This window comes from Callithrix jacchus, chromosome 15 (genome assembly GCF_049354715.1).
Source record: "Callithrix jacchus isolate 240 chromosome 15, calJac240_pri, whole genome shotgun sequence".
Taxonomy (NCBI): domain Eukaryota; kingdom Metazoa; phylum Chordata; class Mammalia; order Primates; family Cebidae; genus Callithrix; species Callithrix jacchus.
In genome coordinates this window covers 62323575-62345101 of record NC_133516.1, presented here as the reverse complement: position 1 = coordinate 62345101, position 21527 = coordinate 62323575, and the positions used below count along the sequence as shown (strand labels likewise).

Sequence of the window (21527 nt, the reverse complement as noted above, 5' to 3'; positions counted from 1 at the left end):
ATTAGCCAGGTGTGGTGACACACAACTGTAATCCCGGCTACTTGGGAGGCTGAGGCAGGATAATTGCTTGAACCCAGGAGGCAGATGGGGCAGTGAGTTGAGACTGCACTACTACACTCCAGCCTGGGTGACAGTGTGACTCCGTCTCAAACACAAAAATAAATAAATAAATGTGTGTGCCTTTTCTCCAATTAATCTGTCCTTTCTGAGTTGATTTTTCGGTGAATCTTAAGAGGACCCAGGAGAAGGCTCTCCCTGGGCCCCACACTACTTTCAAAATAGGGCCATGATAGTTAGACTTTGCACTTGAACTCCGATTCAAAAATAGACTGCTAACTCACTGGAACCCCTCATCTAAGTTTGTGCCCATGTAAAGTAAAGAAAGAATAAGGCCAGCATAGGTCTAACAGGACAAAAAGGGTTGGAGGAGCCCAAGATACTTGGTGGACTCTTCCACAGGATGATGCCCATTGTTTTATTTTTCCTTATTTTGGTGAGTATGTGGCCTTTTTTTTTAACAGTGAACCAGAACAAACTGAACTCTGACCTCTATTTCATAATTTGGAAAACTGTCACATGCAATGCTAAAATTCACACACACACACACACACAGCCAGAGTGGGGGGCAATCTTTAAAAATGTGGCCACTTTTTAATATTTTATTTGAAGAGCTTTACAAACTCTTTAAAATTCTAAACCACTGTTTAATATTAATCCATTTACTGAGGGCCAATACAAGAAAAGAAACTGGCTAGGCACAGTGACTCGTGCCTGAATTCCAGCCACTCTGGAGGGTAAGGTGAGCCTTACCTCAAGCAGTTGAGGGTTGAGCTGCAGCGAGCTATGATTGTGCCACTATATGCCAGCCTGGGTTACAGCGAGAGCATGTGCCTTTAAAACAAGAAAAAAAGGAAGAAAGAAAGAAAACAAACTCTTCTATGGAGGATGTGCAATTACAGCTAGTGGGTAACAGCTGGGTGCTGGAGTCAGACAGCCTGGGTTCAAATCCTGGCTCTATCACCTGCTAGCTTGGGGAACTTGAGCTAATGCTGAACTCTGAACCTCAGTTTCCTTGCGTGCAAAAACGGGTGTAATGATTGAATCTCTTTCATTGGCTAGTCTAAGTGTTAACTGAGATAAAGCATGGAAAACGCTTGCTACGTTTTAGGCATATAAATATCCAATAAATGCTGGCTATTGCTATCTTAGCAGCTTTTAAAAAATGCAATCAGGAATAAGGTGGAGTGTACCTACAATAAACTCTGTGGCACAGAACTACTTAAAGTGGTAGACTTGGCTCAGCCAAGAACTTTTTCTTTGCTCTAGCTGTCAGGAAGCTGGAGTTCTGTAACCAAAGAGTTGAGGGTGTGTATCAGGGAAATGGAATAGAAATGCAAGCCAGAAAATATGCACATATTACACAGAGTCATCAAAAGAGATGTAGCCAAAAACTGCAGAAACGAAAGAGGTGCATCAGGTAATTTTAATAAGAACATTGTTATTTTTGTCAATTTTCTGTTATTGTGATATTTATCAGCTTTCTAATATTTGTGTTTTCTGTGGTTTTTCTCATTCAAATGTGTTCACTTTTGCATTTCTAATTTTGCACCCATAATTCCATATTATTTTTCCTTTCCATTTTTTGAGACAGAGTCTCACCCTATTGCTAGGCTGTAGTGCAGTGGCACCATCTCGGCTCACTGTACCCCCACCTCCTAAGCTCATGTGATTCTCCTGCCTCAGCCTCCCAGGTAGCTGGAATTACAGGCACACACCACCATGCCCTACTAATTTTTTGTATTTTAGTAGAGATGGGGTTTCACCACGTTGACCAGGCCTCAAACTCCTGAGCTCAGGCAATCTGCCTGTCTCGGCCTCCCAAAGTGCTAGGATTACAGGCGTGAGCCACTGCACCCATATTGTTTTTCTTAAAGCACCCACTCCTGGATCTACCCCTGCCAAGATGGAAAAGTGAGGATGGTGGCCTTTGTACTCAAGACTTTCCCAGGGCAGAGCCTCAGAGGGTGGTCCCCAGATCAGCAGCATCAGTCCCACCTGGGAATTTGTTAGGAATGCAGATTCTCAGGCCCTGCCCCAGTAACTCCGAGCTCCCAAGTCAAAAAACCCTGGACTGGAGCCCAGGAAACTGTGCTTTTACAAACATTCCAAGTGAATCTGAGGCACTCTAACATCAGGGAACCGCAGGATTTAAGGGACCCAATCTCTAGATCCTCGACATCCATATATACTTACTTTCCCCTAAAATCGACCTGCTTGAGTTCTGACCTGTGACCAAACCATCCTGCCAGTTCTCACTCCCAATCCCCTCTTCCGCTTTAACAAAGAAGGCATGCCTCTCACAAACCCAGGATCCCACCACTCTCGGCACACAACCCTAGTGTGTAAAAACCTATGGGGCACCAAAGAGTTGACATGAAATATTTTCCATGTGACAATCTTTCCTCTTCTCATCTCCACCTTTGGCAAACAAAGTTTGACTCTGAAGGGTGAGTTCCATGGGGACACAGGAGACCAAGGCTGTGGTGCCTCATTCCATTCAGGTGGCAAACTGTGAAAGCTTCCTGCTGCTTCTCCCCATCTTGGAGTTCAGAAATGAGATGGCTAGCACAGGACCTGTTGTTACAATACAAGTATTAGAGTGAGAAATGAAGCCAGACTTTTCTCTTCAACAAATAAGGCTGAAGGGTTGACTGGCTGGAAAACAAGGACTGGCTTAGCCAATTAAGTTATATGATGGATACATGCTCTAAATTGAATGAGCTAGAGCTACAGCTCTGAGGTTTTGATGCAAATACAATTAAAGGAGGTGACAAGATAAAGGCACTTTAAAAAAATGGATTCTCAAAGATGTGTTGAAGTTAGTAGTACAGTAGACCCTTGTACAATGTGGGTTTGAACTGTGTAGCCCCACTTAATACAAAGATCTTTTTCAGTAAACACATTGGAAATTTTTTGGAGATTTTTGACAATTTGAAAAAGACAAATCTTGTAGGCTAGAAATATTGAAAAAAATAAGAAAAAGATGTGTAATGAATGCATAAAATATATGTAGCTACTAGTCTATTTTATCATTTATTACCATGAAATACACATGAATCTTTTATAAAAAGCTAAAATGTTTAGGTTACTATTACTATATCTTCTAAGGAAAAAAAAGTGAAAATGTATTAAAACACAAACACACTGTACATTTATGTAGTTAAGTGTAAAGATGCAGTATTAAATCATAACTGCATAAATTAACTGTAGTACATGCTGGACTACTGTAATAATTTTATACCCACCTCCTGTTGCTAATGTGGTGAGTTCAAGTGTTGCATATATCTGTTTAAAATACTGGCAGGCCAGGCATGGTGGCTCATGCCTGTAATTCCAGCAATTTTGGAGGCCAAGGCAGGAAGATCACTTGAGCCCAGGAGGCAGAGGTTACCGCGAGCCAAGATGGCACCACTATACTCCAGCCTTGGCGACAGTGAGAGACCCTGGCTAAACACACACATACTTGCACATCCGAGCGCGCGCGCGCGCGCGTGCACACACACACACACACACACTGTGTGACCCCTTCCATCTCTGCCATCCCTGAGGCAGCAAGAACAATCCCTCCTCTTCCTCCTCCTCCTCAGTTTACTTAACGTGAAGATGAGGATGAAGACCTTTGTGATGATCCATTTCTATTTATGAATAGTAAATACTGTTTCTCTTCCTTATGATTTTTAAAGTAACACTTTCTTTTCTCTAGCTTACTTTACTGTATAAATATAATATATAATACATATAACGTACAAAATGTGTTCTAGCTGACTATTACCAATAAAGCTTCCAGTCTTCTAGGCTATTAGTGGTATTAATGGTTAAGTTGAGGAGTCAAAAGCTAACACACACGAATTTTCCACTGAGCAAGGGTTGGCGTCCCTAAGTGTTGTTTAAGTGTCAACTGTATTTTTAAATTTCCCAGCACTTTCTGAATATTTCAGGTTATGTAAGTTCCTCTAAATAAAATAACGGGTACAATGGATAATCACTTGATATGTTTTGGAGGGCCTTTCTGGAATATGTTCCAGAAACTGCAAAAATGAATGACTCTAATAGCTGAGTAACTACCTTTTTGCAAGTCAGTGTTTTCAAAGTCTTTGCTTACCACAAAACTGAAAGAGGGGCTAATTAATTTATCAGCAAAGAATTCTTAATAACTTTTTATTATAAAGTATATATAAATTTTGACATTATTCAGAAGTATAAATAATTAAAATACATCTATCTATAGATATCCATATTTAATATCTATAATAAAAACTCTATTTCCTTTCACTTATTTGTGTAAATACATTACCTCCAGAAAATAAAAAATAAGGGCCGGACGCAGGGGCTCATGCCTGTAATCCCAGTACTTTGGAGGGCTGAGGCAGGAGGATCGCTTGAACCCAAAAGTTTGAGACCAGTCTGGACAACATGGTGAGCCCATCCCTACAAAAAAATACAAAAATTAGCTAGGCATGGTGGCATGCACCTGTAGTCTCAGCTACTTGGGAGGCTGAGGTAAGAGGATTGCTTGAGCCAGGAGTTCAAGGCTGCAGTGAGCTATGATCACTCCACTGCACTCTAGCCTGGGCAACAGAGGAAGACCCTGTCTCAAAAAAAAAAAAAAAAAAAAAGGAATAATTCATGTTGAAATCCATCTCATTCTGACAGTAAGCAGTATTCATCCACAGCCACACAATTCAGTTAAAGAGGTGGGAAAACAAACCTGTCATTTAACAAAATGAAACTTTCCCAATAAATTTTTATTTTGTTAATAACTATCAAAATATGTTGTTTATATAACTAATTATAATGTTAGCTCAATTCTAAAGACTTTTTTAGATTAGAAACTAAATGAACATGGAAGAATTGTTAATGATTTCATAGAATTGAAATATATTAAATCAGTATAAAATTCTATGGAGAGAAAAAAATGTAAATACCAATTCAAGCAGAAAAAGAAACCATCTAAAATTCCCAATAAATAAATTGGAATGTATTCTTTGATAGATGATGGTGGGTAACAAATTGCAATGGTTTATAGATTTCAATGAATATATTTAAAAGGAAGGATAACTTAAAGTTTTATTTTAAAATGTCAGTATTTACCCCCCTAAAGCAGTTTAGGGTGGTCCAGATGGATTTTCTAACAATGGCAACTGGCTCTCGGTCCTTTTTGGTGCCTTACTAAGCAGACGTTAAGCTTTTCAAATCATCAGGTCATTTTCTTCAAGAATTTGACCAGCCCATCACTGAAGGGCACCCAGCCATGGAGGAGAGCTTCTTAAAAGCACCCCATGATGAGAGACTCTACCTTGGAAAGGTGGATGTTTGAGAACTAAGCTCTTCAAAAAGTTCTCTGTGGTGTGGGGCAGTGTAGACCCCCAAACCTTCTTCCCACTCCCCAATACAGGCAGAGAGAATATTCTGAACTGTGGAGAAAGGGCATTCATAGTGTGCCTTCTGGGGTCTTCATTTCCTGCATCTGCAGAGGGCCTGGTGCTGGGCTTCCTGGAAGCCAGAAGCAGGTGGGCAACCCAGTCCCAGCCTCGTCCCTCCAGCACTGGGGAGGGGCCACTCGGGTCTCCGAACAAAGGTTGAGCTACTCTGTCTGGGGAGAGACAGGGATATCCTTTCTCTTCACACGGAGGCTAGAACCAAACCATCCACAATGACACCATGAAAATAAGTAATTCAGCCGGGTGCAGTGGCTCACGCCTGTAATCCCAGCACTTTGGGAGGCCGAGGCGGGTGGATCACGAGGTCAGGAGATCAAGACCATCTTGGTCAACATGGTGAAACCCCGTCTCTACTAAAAATACAAAAAAATTAGCTGGGCATGGTGGCGCATGCCTGTAATCCCAGCTACTCAGGAGGCTGAGACAGGAGAATTGCCTGAACCCAGGAGGCGGAGGTTGCGGTGAGCCGAGATCGCGCCATTGCACTCCAGCCTGGGTAACAAGAGCGACACTCCGTCTCAAAAAAAAAAAGAAAAGAAAAGAAAAGAAGTAATTCAAAATTTAAGCTGTTGGAACATTAAAATATTTTGAGCCTTAAGGAAATATGTTTGTGGGACCTGAGTTCAGGCAGCTATAATCTTTATTTTGCTGACTATAGATGACTCTCCTTCCTTTCCTACATTGTTTTGTAAAATGTTGTAAAGGGCACCAGGGAAGACTCCTTCCCTCTTCACTGTTGATCTTCAGTATAGATTAACTTCCCTCTTACCTTTCTCACACAGACTTCAGGACTATCACTCTGTCTTGAGAAGGAATGTTAAATGCACTCTTAAATTAGAAAGGAAAATAAAAACAAGCTGTACAGAAAAGAAACTGTGTAAATTCAACTGTTGTAACTCATAAACCATCCTTATACCAGAGTATGTTTTAATCCTACTAAATATGTTTGTCTTCTGCCTATGTAAGCATGACTCTTAACTTCTAACTTGGGAGCACTGACCCCATTTGTCCGGAGTCTGTGTTCCCTGGATAGTTATTCCCAGCTTTGGGCTCTGATAAAGTCTTAATCGTATATCTAATACACTTAATCATATTTTCTGAATTTTGTTACTTAAGATTGACAGCAGCTAAAAGAGAGCCTGAGGCTGTTGCCTCCAGTTGGTTCAGCTGTGACCAGAAGCAAGATTGTTTACTTTACAGTGTCCTCAGCTGGAGAAATGGAATAATAGAATTTACTGCTCAGGACCTGGTGAGGTTTGAATGTAACAGGCTTTTAAACCATACACACATGCACGTGAGGGCACAAACACACACACACACAGCCAGAGTGTGGGGAGAGCGTTCACACACACACAGCCAGAGTGGGGGGAGAGCATTCACATACACACGCACACACACACACACACACAGCCAGAGTGGGGGGAGAGCGTTCACACACATACAGCCAAAGTGGGGGGAGAGCGTTCACACACACACACAACCAGAGTGGGGGAGAGTGTTCACATACACGCACGCACACACACACACAGCCAGAGTGGGGGGAGAGCGTTCACACACACACACAACCAGAGTGGGGGAAAGCGTTCACACACACACACACAGCCAGAGTGGGGGGAGAGTGTTCACACACATATACACAGAGTGGGGGTAGAGCGTTCACACACACACACACACACACACACAGCCAGAGTGGTGGGAGAGTGTTCACACACACACACAGCCAGAGTTGGGGGAGAGCGTTCACACACACACACAGCCAGAGTGGTGCAGTGTTCACACACACACACACACAGCCAGAGTGGGGGGGAGAGCATTCACACATACACACACACACGGTGGGGAGACACTCTTCATTCTGCAGGCTACCAACTAGCAGACTGCCCCAGACACTGAAGCGCAAAGACTGAGTGGAGTACTGGAGCAGAGGTAACCACCCAGACCCAAACCACGCTGCACCTCCTGGTCTGGGTTTCTGAGTTACGGAGACATTAGCTGACTTCCTTGATTACATTTTAAGAAGGAAAACAAAACTTTAAGGGACAAAGAGGCACAACAAGTAAACATTTTAGCAGCTGCCACCTCACACGCTCACAAGTTTAGCTGCTGATTCATTTTGCCATCACAGGGACCCCAGGAGTTGATGTGCTATCATCTCTGATTTTAAAAGTGAGGAAACTGTGTGAAGGCGAGTGCTTTGACCTAAGCCACACATCCAGGACAAAGCCAGGAGGACAGCCCAGGCTCCCCATCATCAGTCCATGTTCTTACTCTTCCTCCACCATCCCTATTTAAGCCTTAGGTCTGATCCTGGATGTCAAATCCAACTGGACCATAATTATAGGAAACACGCAGAGCCTACCATGCTAGATACCTCATTAAGTACCTTATCCATATTAATCCACACAGTCCTCAGAACTACCCTATGAGTATGAACTATTATTATCAACCCATTTACTAGACAGGAAAACTGAGGACAACAATTCTGTAACTTGCCCAAGGCACACAGCTTAGTTAGGGATAGATTTGAGATTGTACCCACCATGGTATGGCCCAGAGTCCCCATACTCCACCCGACACTGACTGCAGTATTCACACAGGACTGCTGGGCTCCACTTGCTCCACAGATGGCAGAGGCCTGGTGCTCCCACTACTGAGGCAGCCTGGAACAGGAAGGCAGGGATGAGTCGGTACCTGCGGCTCTTGACCTGGTCTCTTGGCCTACTAGGCTTGCTTCGTTTTGGCCAAGATCACAAACCCACGAGACTTCACAAACACAACTCCATCACCCCTCACAATAGTAGAGCTCAATGTGAGCAAGTTGTTTCCAGCCTCGAGTCTCTCCTTTGCCCTGTCATGCTTTGTGGCCTTTAAAAAGGTCCATCAAGCATGGTGGCTCATGCCTGTAACCCCAGCACTTTGGGAGGCCAAGGCGGGCAGATCACCTGAGGTCAGGAGTTTGAGACCAGCCTGGCCAACATGGTAAAACCCTGTCTCTACCAAAAATACAAAAATTAGCCAGGTGTGGTGGTGTGCACTTGTAGTCCCAGCTATTCCAGGAGGCTGGGGCGGGAGAATCACTTAAACTTGGGAGGCAGAGGTTACAGTGAGCAGAGATCGTGCCACTGCACTCCAGCCTGGGTGAGAGAGACTCCTGTCTCAAAAAAAAAGGCCCATCAGAATTGTCTGTGACCAAAGCTAGGACACTGAGATGTCACAGAGCAGGAGCAGCTCTCTTCCTCAATATCCCATCATGGACCCCAGTGGCAACACAGGGAAGGAGGCTAACCCTCCAGAACGTTCCACCCACACGCTTCCCATGGGCCACTGCACCCACATAGACTGTGAAGTGCCACTGCTCTCAGCGGTGAGGAGAAATGAAGTGCCTTGCTCATGATAACACAGAGAACTGGTTTCAGACCCCAGATATACTCAGCTAATTGACAATAAGAATAGAGAATGACAGTGGCCAAGAGAAAGGAGGCTAGTGCAGAGTGGAAGGCCAAGGCTGGGACAAAGTCATGAAAAGCAGTTCTGACCCACAAGTGAAATGCATTTATTACAAGAGTGTGACACAAAAATGTAGTGGAATTCCATGGGGGAGGCATTACTCAGGGCTTAGCTATAAAAAGCAAACAGGTTTTATTCATCTAGATGGGCAGTTCCTTTAGAAGTTCTTCTCCCTTGTCTTGAATGTAATGTGTCGACATGAGTGCATAAAAGAGAAACAAAGTGACAACTCAAAAAAAGAATATTTTAATAAAAATTACTCATAAAAATCCTAATAAATTTTAAAGAGCAAGGTATTCCTTATTACATTTATAAAAGAACATTTGGTCCTTTTACAAAAAGCTCCCTTTTAATTTAAATACATTTCTTATTTACAGATTAAACATAAAATATAATCTACAGTTACAAAGCATATTGCACATGAGAGAGAGAAGCATTTGTGTATTTCAGTAAGTTTTTCCAGAGTTTCCAATTCTACACTTGTAAAAAGGTTTGCCTTTCTTATGCAGCTTGTGTTTTGCTATTTAAAACTAAAACAAAATAAGCTTTAAAAATATTATTCCTCTGCCTCGCAGAAAGAAGGAAGAGGGTATAGAATCAGGGAGTTCCACAGGTTCTCGACATTTTTACCAGATTCAAGCGGGAGCATAACCCTGAGCCCTGCGAAACCTGGGACACATGGCGCAGCCCACCCCACCTCCTCATTTTCCCAAGGGGTCCCTGCCCTGCAGGGAAGAGGCACTAGAATAGGAGCTGGATGTCTGGGAATGGACAGGAAAGCTCAGGATTTTCTTCTAAAGTCCCTGCTCAGTCACCCTGTGGCTAAGGTAATCACTTTCACCAGCGCTAAATTTGAAAAAAGATTGTTGCTTTTGTCAACAGACGAAAAAAAATTATCAAAGAGAGGCCTCTGGAGCCCTCCAGAAAGCAGAAAGGAATGTCTCATGTTGAGTCTACACAATCCAAAGAGAAATTACAGGTGGCAATGATTCAGTAAACTGAACTAAGAAATCATTAAGAGGAATATTTTCTTTTGGTGGAAAGAAGGGAGAAGGGGAGGAAGAAGTAAGGCCCTCAGATTGCACAACGGCACTTACCAAACCATGTACTTCCTATACTTTCCTCCAACAGTCATGTGCACAGACACTATCCTGGTGCAGTTTTCTTTAAATACACAGAAAATTATTTAAGTGTCACATGCACACTCCATGATCTAAGACAAGAAATGCCCAGGACATCATCAGAACCTGGGGATTCAGTTACAATGAATAAGTTCTGGTCCAAGCGCTGGAAAAAAAATAAAAATAACAAAAATAAGGGAAGATTTGAAAACAGAAGCTGTTTTTCACAATGGCCAGTGCACCTGGAGTGCCAGAAAACCCTTCCTTGCCATTTATTCTTCCAGAAGGGATTTCTCAGCCACATCAACTCAAGTAGCTAAGCCTGCCCTGTAATGATTTGTAAGCTTGTTGTGAAAGAATTATGCTTCATCAAGCCAACTATAAGGCAGCTTTCTACAACAGTTCTGCAAAATGCTTCCGTCACATTGAGCAAAGCTGACACTAGACAGTAGCTACACATGGGAATAGGAAAACGAGCCAGGCTCAAAGCTGCTGCAAAGGATGAAGTCCACTCAGATTCAAGGCATTCCTGGGGCAAAGCACTGAGCAAGGCAACTTCTCTGGCAATCTCCTCCTCAGCCACTCTCTACCCAGTAATTCAGAAAGCAGAAAAGAAGAAACTGCAAAAGCCCTGCAGGATATATCACAGTTGTTGATATTCTGATTTTCAAAAAGAAAACAAGTAACCTTTGAAGCTGGCTCCACAAACCTTCTTTTTACAATGGGCACTAGACAGACTTCTGGCATCCAGCCCCACAAACCACTGACTACATAGCATCAAACTTTGGACTGGGTAGGTCTGGAAGCTCAACAACCAAGATTAATATGCACTAACTCATTCACCCTCAGTCTCACCCATTGGTATGAATTCCAGTACCCAGAACTCAAGAGGGTTTGTGACTTAACATAAAACATGTTTCCTGGCAGCCTGTGGCCCCTGAGAGGCACCTGTGGCACTCTGTGCACTGCAAGCACGAGATCCCTGTTCCCTATTCCAGGAGCATGAGGAGGAAGGAATGCCCGAGCTTGCTCAAGTGACAGGCAAAGCACCTCAATAAGAGAATACTGGAGTGCTTACCCACCACTGCCACCATGGAAGCCACAGCAGGAGGAGGGGAGCGCCAAAAGAGAAATCACAGGCATGAAGAACTCACCTCCTTCTCTGAGGTGCTCTATTTTCCCAAATGGGCCACTAACAGTCCCACCTCTGTTTGCCCAGAGACAAAGGTACAAGTATGCTCATGTGTATGCGTGTATATGCATTTAACATTTTTAGTGAGTCAATGAAAACATTTAAAATATATATACTATTCTCAAAGTTTTCTATGCAGTAGATGGGACACTGTTAATAAACAGAATAGTGCTTCTGAAATGAAAAAGGTAAAATAGAAGCATTTTATTTTTTCTATTTTAAAACAACTATGTAATAAATGTTTAAAAGACAGAGATGATACATTACTGAAAATCCTCTTTTCAAAAATCTCAAAGAACTGAACTACATTATCTATTTTTAAAACCATTAACACTTAAAATTTTCAAAAAGGAATAGGATTTCTCCCTTTTGAATAAAAATGCAACATAAGCTTAGACAGTGTTTATTTTTAGCTTTGAAAAGATGTACATGAAATCCTTAGAGGTGGGCAAACAGTGGCAGGTGAGAACTGTGGCATGCGAGGCTGGAAGTTTTAGGGATTTCCTATTCTTTCTACCAGAATGCATTTCCACCCATGAGGCTTCATGGAAGCTAGACTAGAGGTCAACCCTGCTCCACTGTGTAGGAGTAGCAGGTACATACCAGTGTGGGTTCCAATAGAGATGTTCTGGCTAAGAAAATAACAAAAAAAGAAAGAAGGCATTTTAGCACAACTTCCTCCTTTTACATGCTTACTTACACAGGTTGAAGGCAAAGACTGGCCAATTTCCATCCCCCTTTCATCATGGTCCCACCATGTGGCTAAACAGGCCTCTTGAAAACACAGCAGTAGCTGTGATATTCAGTGGCCAAAACCAAAACCCTATAAGGCACTAATCTATAGCCTGTGTTACACAGAGAAATGGCTCAAGGATACTAAAAAGTTGTGTGATCATTTCTTTCTCCCTGATTTAGCTAATTGGCACTAGACATAGTAAACAAAAACAAAACAGAACTCTAACCCAAACACGGTCAGAACTGAGAATCCTTGCTTAGGAAATATAAGAAAGATGGAAGCTTGACGATCTTAGGTATTGTTCTCTCCCTAAAAGGCACCTGGTTCTGGAACTATGGGAGTTCCTCAGGTAAGTTCATATTCAAAATGCAAAATACCATCCAAAAGATCTATCAGTTAACCTCTTAGACCATGACATAATAACTTAAGTGACTATCTGTTAAGAATTCTGGTTAAGGCCATTATTCCTAAGCAAATAATTTGTAACACTGTGAAGCTTACTTGGGGCATACATGAAAAAGTAGATGACTTTTTTCCCCCATGTGATCCAAAATCATGCTTGGATATCAGGGGCAGAGCCTAGTTATCCAGTAACAGAAAGGATGACATTTTCAATGCAATTAAGTAGGGACACCAAGTTAACCACAGGCCCTTTTGCAGAAATTTTACTTCCAATCCTCTAACAAAGAAGTAGCTAGCCAGGTACAGTGGTGCACACCTGTAATCCCAGCTACATGAGAGGCTGAGGCAAGAAGGATCACTTGAACCCAGGTAACCCTGTCTCAAAAAAGTATCAAGACCCTGTCTCAAAAAAAATAAATATAAGTAATAAAAATGTTTTTAAAGTAGCAATACTCCAGTATAGCAGATACTAGCAAAGTGAAGAGACTTAGGTTCTAAAGTATAAAGCTGTGAACATCAATCCAAAGATGCCCCATCTATTGTGCTTATAACAGCAGCATGTCATAAGAGGCCAATTTCCATGTACCTTCTCACTTCAAATTATATCCTTAACAGGGCATTTTATTTTACAGGAGAGAAACAGTGAAGTGTGCACGAATTAACCAGATGTGGTGAGGCGCTGCACAGAAATTCCTACACCATCATGGACAGTGAGACTTCTATCCCCTTCCATTTCAGACTGGACTTTGGCATGGTCTGGGTTCGGTTGTTAAGGTCTGGTTCAAGATGAGGCCTCACAGAGAGCAGATCAAATCAAGCCAACCATCTGGTCAATCTGTCGCATGTAGATGCTCTTTAAAGGTAGGGAGTACCTCCTCTCATCAGGTACACGATTGCACTAGAAAGACATAAACAAGGGAAAATTAAATTCTGAATTAAAAACTCACAAGTTGATCTTTTAGAAAATGTGACTGGATGACTTAATCCAGGGTTTCTCAGCCTGGGAACTACTGAACTTTAAAAGCAGATAACTGTTGTGGGAGCTGCCTGCACACTGTAGGACAGTCTTTGGAGACACTTCCAAGGTCCCTTGAGGAGCAAAATCACCCTCAGGTGAGGACCACTTACATAATCTAATATCCTCACTTTCTAGATTAAGAAATGGCAGATCCAGGCAGGCTGAAAGGCATCACAGCAACTGCTTAGTGGCCAGGATTGAAAGCCACATTCCTGGAGTCCTAAGTCCACCCAGAATTTCAGAAAACTTTTCTGCTATTTGAAAATACTGTTTTTCTGAGCTATGTTTTTCTCATTCACAACTAAACTCTAAATGCTTAAGACTACTATTTTTTTTTAATTCAGGCCCCCCACCCACTGCTTTGTGTCCTCAGAGGAGATACCCGTCTTGAGAACTAACCAACTGTGATATCCCTGGAAGCAGTTGTCTAAATACATTCATTATCCACTTCATCTTGAGAGAAGCGTTTTCCTCATGCCCTGTACCTGAACTCACTATACCCTGGCTCCTCATCCCTGGTAAGATCAAGACTGGCAGGCCCTTCCATTGGTCCTGACTGCCCCCTAGGCCACCTCTGTTTTTGCAGGTGCTACTGCTTCTGCCTGAACATCCTTTCTGGGGATATCCCCTCATCCTTCAAGGATCTCCAGCAAGTGACTTCCTTGGAATCCCACTTTGATTTTCTCTGGAGATTACTCCCTCCCCTCTGTGTTTCAACAGCACTACAGACAATGCCTAAGATGGAAGTGGACTCCTCACTAGGCCATGCGCCTATCCAGAACTGGGAGCCCTTCTGACGGCCTGAATCCCTGGTGCCTGAAATCATGGGATCAGATCTGTTAGTGAATGTGGCAGGTCAGAAATGTCTCCTTCCTAAAAGAGAAGACACTGCCTGGGTCCAAATCCTGGCTCCACCATGAGACTCAAACTTCTCTGTGCCTCCCTTTATTCATCTATAAAATGGAGATGTTAAAAGTACCCACCCCTCACGGGGCTGTTGTGAGAAGTAAACAGGTCAACCTACGTAAGCGTATAGAGTGGTGCACAAGTTAACCCTGATATGTGTTCTGTAAACGCTGGCTGTCATGAACTCTTCTCCCTCTCACTCTCCTTCCCCTTCCTCCTGATTATGCTTTGCCAACTCGATCAGCACTCCATGGCCTGATGAAAATGGGGGCAGGGGTGGTTATCTACACTCTGGCCTATCGATTTACTTCACAGACTGATGGTGAAGACCTTCACGGGGGCATTAATGGAAAAGCACTGAGGCACAGTCTATGAAAAGAGGGTGCCCCTAACGCCAAGGCAACCCATCTGTGGGGAGGTGGCTGAACACCAGACCACTGAGGCCCTGAGGGATACCTAGATTTGAAATTTCAACTGATCCACATTTCCCTATCCTCACTTCCAAACCATCCTATTTGATTCAAATCAACACTACCTGATACTTTCACTAGGAATGCAAGGACTTCCATTTCCAAATCTTTTCTGCTGCTTCTCAGGACAATTTAGGTATGGAGTAAAGCCCTATTTTAAATGAATCTGGGTGTTTGCTGCACTTCAAAAAGCATCTTCATTAGGACCGAACTGACTATGACTGCTTTTTTTCTATTCTCCTGCTGGTAGGTGGTTTTGCTGAATGTCTTCCATTTGCCCCTCCAGGTCCACTGATGGATCATATCAACAGGTTCCATTGGCCTTAAACTTCTGCCTCAGGCAGCCAAGAAGATGCTCCAGAAGGCAATCAGGGGAGCAGGGAGGAATCACATGTTGACTCTGTCAGCTCCCTCCAGGCAAGGCCACGAAAGTCAGATCTGAGCAGTGGCTCCTGCTGGGTGGCCACTTCTCCCACAAGACTTCCCACTTCCGGGACCCTGCAGCCATTCGGCCATTCTCTCCACTGGCACCTGTAGCCAGCAGTGATGATGCCACCGCTGCTCCTGTGATTTCTCTACACGCTGACAACATCTATGTAAATGGTCTCTTTAGGAGGTGTTTTCAAACCTCCCAATCTGCGTACACACCATCAATTTTCTGTCAGGAAGTCTGAACAACTAAGGAATTAATAGTATATTCTCTTCCTCTATATGCAATTCACCCCTCGAAGAAGCAACTCACGTTGGAGCTGGAGTTGATGACTTTTAACTCGTGAGGTTTCAGCCTGTGCACAGACCTTCCCTCTTGGTCCTGCCCTCCTTCTTCAGAGAAGAATTCCTTCCATGGCAATTCTCGAAGATGCTCGTCCACAGATATAATGTGTCCCTCTGTTGTGAACATGTATCTGGTTCCAGATTTGTGTACTGGATTGTCTTCATCAAACAGCTAGGCGGAAGGGAGAAAAAGATACAACCAATTACTGTAGCACACTTGGAACTGAATCATGGGGCAGTGTCCCAGCTACTCAGGGAACAGAATCTACTTGGACTTCATGCTTCTCAGTGATAACTGGGTGAAAAGGAATTGACTGACAACTGTGGTGCCCAGCCCAGGCTGCAAGGCAGAATCATCTGCTTCATCTAAACTCATAACTAGACCCACCTCTTCCCTACACATATCCTGCCCAGATGCAGAAACTCAGAAATTCCAAGGCTAAGTAAGACCCAAGCACAAGTAGTCTGTAAGAGTTCACTGGATGATTCCCATGTGCTACTTAAGAGTTCTCCTGCTGGAATTCTAGAACTACCCCCAATATCACACACATCTAGACCCTGTAAATGCTGGCAGGGAGGAAGCAAGTTTTATCTATCACCATATCCTAGCACAGAGCCCAACACATCTGCCAACATTCAGTTCATTTCTTGCATAACATGGGCTGGGCTCTGAAGATGCAGTGGCCACAAGGCACAGTCCTTTCCCTCAACAGTGCATGTGACATGGAACGCAAGAGCATCTAGAAAGAACATCTAACCCAATATGGGAAGCGTCAGTGCAGGAGAAGGCAAGTGTTCTGTGAATGCTGAATGAATGAACACCTAGAAATTCTTAGCTACTTTATTGGTCACCTAAACTATTTCAAGACAAGGAAAAATGAGATTCAGTGCAGTTTGTCAATGTTTGCACAGTAACAGGAGAAGAATGGGGCATACCCCAGCATTTCCCTAGACTCTATGTTCTTGCACGTAACACACCCTACAGGGTCACCTTCCTTTACTCTAAAACTTGCCTCGTTAACGTCCTTCTGACACTACTGGCTGCTGGATGGAAATACACAACTAGGCTCTGGCCAGCCTGATTCAGCAGAACTGAGTGACCTGCACTGACAGTAAGAACCACTGCACATGCAGGAACCAACAGCAGGACAGCTGTCTTCCCACTGGACAAACCACATGGGCTGCTGGTGGACACACCTCTGTAGTCATCTGTGAAAAGACACCAGACACAGAAGAGTATCGTCTTAATGGATTAGACCAGCAGCTCCAAAACCTGGCTCACGGGAAACCACTGGAAGCACTTGTCAAAAGGACAGATTTCTGAGGCTGCTGGTTCTAAAGATTCTGACTCAACACAGCTGTAACCTCAGCAAAGGCCCTAGGGCGATTCAGACCCAGATAGCCCCAGGCCTGTGAAACACGGAACTAGATAAATGCAATTTATCACAGCTGCTTCTATCTCTGACCCTCTGCTGAAGTTCTCAGTTACCACAATACCTTATAACCAGGAAATCCTGCCCTCTGTTTATATGTAGCCATACTGTGGAAAGTGGCAGGGGGCACGAGAGTGGTGAGGCCGAGTGGTGAGGTGGAAAGAGCACCACACAGGGAGTCAGGACCACAGTTCACACTTCGGCTCTGCCACAGCCACCCCCATACTTCAGGCAAGTCACCTGACTTCTGTGTAGGCTGTAGTCTTGTGAGGGAAAGAATGAACATATGAATATTAGGTAATAACAAAGGTTTTTTTCAGCACACACACACATACCATGTGCCTGAGGATGTGTGTATGGACAGAGACAAGGCTGGGTTGCGGGTCTTGGCCAAGATCACAAACATCAAGAGAAGTGAGAAGGCATTATGAACACAGCTCTCTTCCTCAGAGACATCTTCTCCAACCACCGCACTAACACTGGTTCTGTATCATTCACTACCAGCATTTCCCACAGTTTGTACTCATAATTTCAAATCTTGGTTTACCTGACAAATGGCTTTTCAACAAGGTTGGAAACCAAGAAAGAAGACAGTAATATCCTTTTGTTTTGACAGCATTTACATCCCTGGGAATACACAATGTTCAGCATATAGCTGTGGCCAGTATCTGTCAGATAGAAGACTATGCGAATGCTCACTCTAAGCAGTACTAAATATTCCTGGGTTCATCCTGCAACACACATACCAGATACAAGTATTTACAGGTTTCACTGAGAAAGAAGCTCTCCATCCGGTCCTCTGTGGACTTGTCGATGACGTGATGCAGCGTGGCATACCCGCACCTACAAAACAATTGTCCAGTCAGTTCTGCCTCTCCTTCCTACCTGCTGATTCACTTCAGAAGCAGAAACATTCTCTTATCAGAATAATCAACCAGTCATCAAGCGCCATATGAAACTATGTTTACATTGAAGAGCTCTCCTTTTTTATAACCTGGGTTTTTTGCAAATTTACTTAGCAAGTTCTTTGGCTGCTAAATTATCAGGTGAATTACAGACTGTGGGAGTGGTGGCAGGGAAGAGTGAAGGGTGTTGGCCAGAAGCATAACAAGGCACCAAGAAAGTGATTGGCAACAAATTTAAAAGGACTAATTCAAATTTCTAGTCCTAATATTTGTAGAAATAACTTACTATTTGAGTATCCTAAGATAGGTTTTTTTTTAATTATTATATAGTGGGTAAAAAAAAGCATGTCACAAAATTGAAATATAGAGTATGTTTCTTAAATATATATATATATATATATATATATACACACACACACATCGTATATAAAAATATATTTAAAAGATTATAAGTATATACACTTCAATACTGACTACAGTTTTCTCTGTATGTGGAGATTAGAGTAATAATATTCTACCACTTTATATTTTCTGTACTCCCTAAACATGTTAGTGTATGTGTTATTGTATAACTAGGGGAAAGAAGTTAGAATGAATACCCATAATTTGCAAGAACATCACAGAAAAAAAAGGGCAGTTCCCACTATAATGGAAAGGTCCTACTACACCAAAAGGTAAGCAATTTCCCTACAAATGTAACATTAATGATCTGTTTGTAAATTAAAAATGCAAACTAGGATATTTCCCCAAAACAATGTGAAATAAATCAAAAGTGGCTGACAGAAAAAGGAAGGAACTTAGAAAACTGACTTGACTTTTGTGTACTTTTCCAGACTCTGCAGAATATCCATTCCTACATGGAGGTAGAAGGGATTCTTGGTTGCCTAGAGAGAACACGAGAGAATGTGATCCAGCATGGGCTTGGAAGACATGCCATTAACAAGCTTCACGGTGACTGCGGGGCTTCCCCACAGACGAGATGAGTCGCCAGCCAAAGGAAGAAACAGGGCCCAGGTCATCTGATCTTGCAGGTCACAACAGTTAGAGGACTAAGGTATTCTGTCAGTTCACATCAAAGTATACCTGTGACTTGTTTAACTTTAGCCAGGGTAAGACCACCTGCTCCAGGGTAGAAGAACAATACTCTACTTTGGTTCTCATCATGATTAGAAATAAAACAATACCCAACCTGACAATGCCATATCTGAGAACAAATCCAATTTCTATCTTGCCTCAGAACTCTCCAAAAGCTTAAGACACAGGCACAGGAAACAGGGCCTTGCCACCATTCCAGTTATGGCACCATGAGGAAAGGCTGATGAGAACAAGACTTTCCAAAGTGTAAAAGGAGATCACCACCCTTTCCTCTCTAGTCACCCTAAAAATCAGTCCTCAGTTGCCTACTCTTCTCATATACTCTTAGATGGTTTTACTAGGGAAAAAAACCTCTCTGGGAAGAGGAGCCTTTATCCAACAAACAGTTCAAAAGTTGGGGATCTTTAACTCATGCCTAGCGCCAGCTTGCATCAACAAAGAAAACAAACAAGGTTAGCGGTCTCTGGATTAAAAGTGCACAGGGTGTGGCTTCGGAGGGTAAAGCTGTGGAGTACAAGACATCTCTGTCAATGTGAAGCAGAAGCTGAAATCAGGAAAGAATTAGTGACAGAAACAAAGAGGAGTCAGCTCACAGGCCACAGGACTAAACTTAAGAGGAGAAATCAGCCAATAGCTGGCAAGCCATCCTCTATGTACAGCCTTGCTCTACTGGGCTCAGAGAGGCCAAACAGGCGGCTGTCATATTTTCCCTTTTTTTGAGAAGTTACCTAAAATTCATGGTTTTACTAAAGGTCCCTCTTTAGGCATGAGGACTATTACCAGTTTCACAGGATTTCTTTCCCCGTTTTTTATCCGAAGCAAATGGCAAGGATTTGGTATAAAACATCATTCAATAAATAAATCCAAATCTTAGTGTTAGCTCCATCACCAGAGTTTCTAAAACTCAGGCTCTGCTTGCTACGGCTGGCCCATGGTGGTCATCTGTTACAGGCCTACCAAATTTCACCAAGGCCAGCTTCTTGGTAAGTTAACCACTTATGCTGTTGTGCATGTGAATGGAGGAGGACTCTCCGTGTGTATATAAGTATGGCATGCACAGAAGTATAAATATCTGGCTTCAACTGTCAGGAAGAAGACATTTAACAGCTAAAGTCACATTCCCTCTGCCACTGAAGTAATTTCACAGAGGATGAACACTACATAAATATATATATATATTTTAATATTAAACAAAACCAGGCATCCAGATGAATCCCAGATGATTTCCTTACAACCAAGAAAATGAATTTTCTTTTTGTCTGAGTACTTGTTACACACACTGGGTTTCCACAGTACACTGGTGCAGAATTGCATCCAAAAACGGGTGTTTTGGTCAAATAAATTTGGAAAACATCTTAGTACAAAATCTTCCTCGGCCGGGCGCGGTGGCTCAAGCCTGTAATCCCAGCACTTTGGGAGGCCAAGGTGAGCGGATCACGAGGTCAAGAGATCGAGACCATCCTGGCCAACATGGTGAAACCCTGTCTCTACTAAAAATACAAAAATTAGCTAGGCGTAGTGGCATGCGCCTGTAGTCCCAGCTACTTGGGCAGCAGACCCTGGAGGTGGAGGTTGCAGTGAGCCAAGATTGTGCCACTGCACTCCAGCCTGGTGCCTGGCGACAGAGTGAGACTCTGTCTCAAAAAAAAAAAAAAAACCTTCCTCATGAATATTTAAAGATATGAGCCATAAAACATGTTTCAGCTTTGTAGAATATGAGGTTAAAAACAATACCTTCTCTGTCCTGTGAAGTCATGAATGACACTGAACACTAACAAGAATACAGATGGGGGTAACTCGATTGGAGTCACTCTAAAACAACATAACTCTAAATCACTTAGCAAATGTTCATTAAGAACCAACTGCTGGGGTCAGAGGAGGCAGTGAAAGAAAAAACAACAACTCTAGTACCTGGTAGAGGAGATATGTGGATTCCACTAACTCTGGTCTCAGTGGGTAGAAGAGAACATCGGGGGCCTGCAGCTGCCAGTTATACCTCTCAGGGAGGGCACCATATCGTTTCCATATGGCATAGTAGAAGGCATGAAGGCAGATGGCATCTTCCACATCTCCTATGAGCACCTAAGGAGAGGACTCAGGTCATCAGGCTGAGATACAGTTCCTAGAGTGACAAGACAAGGCACAAAGGGCCTGCCTGGGCTCTCCTCTACCCCCAAGTTCTTACTTAACCTATACATATGGTTGAAGACAAAGCCAACCCAAAAGCTACAACCCAGACAAGTAAAATACACTCCCTATCTGGCCAGTAATGCCAAATTGATGTAAACTGCACAGAAAAAGAAGTTACATGTACTAATGAACAAGGAATAAACAACTGAGCAGTGGATTATCCAAAAATCACACACGGCCAGGAGCAGTGTCTCATGGCTGTAAACCCAGCACTTCAGGAGGCTGAGGCAGGCAGATCACCTAAAGCCAGGAGTTTGAGACCAGCCTGGACAACATG

At 43.1% G+C, this 21527-nt stretch overlaps 1 protein-coding gene and 1 long non-coding RNA gene across 4 annotated transcripts in view; both read right to left on the bottom strand.

Moving 5' to 3' along the window:
* Positions 1-1471: 1471 nt before the first annotated feature.
* Positions 1472-8163, bottom strand: LOC144579568 (uncharacterized). Its single transcript, XR_013527450.1, has 3 exons — positions 8041-8163; positions 4355-4488; positions 1472-2634 (listed from the first exon to the last, which is right to left on the bottom strand). It is a non-coding gene; the product is annotated as an uncharacterized LOC144579568 (long non-coding RNA).
* Positions 8164-9231: 1068 nt separating this feature from the next.
* The window catches only part of EDEM1 (ER degradation enhancing alpha-mannosidase like protein 1), a 33274-nt gene continuing 20978 nt past the window's right edge, over positions 9232-21527 (bottom strand). For 2 of the 3 annotated variants that reach the window (XM_035276167.3, XM_002758590.6), the window contains 5 exons: positions 20972-21142; positions 18776-18849; positions 17807-17903; positions 15596-15799; positions 9232-13357 (listed from right to left, as the gene is read on the bottom strand). In XM_035276167.3, the coding sequence (XP_035132058.1) occupies positions 13268-13357; positions 15596-15799; positions 17807-17903; positions 18776-18849; positions 20972-21142 (636 nt within the window). In that variant the 3' untranslated portion in view covers positions 9232-13267. The remainder of the gene's footprint in view (positions 13358-15595; positions 15800-17806; positions 17904-18775; positions 18850-20971; positions 21143-21527) is intronic. The other variant, XR_013527449.1, reaches the window with a different exon arrangement.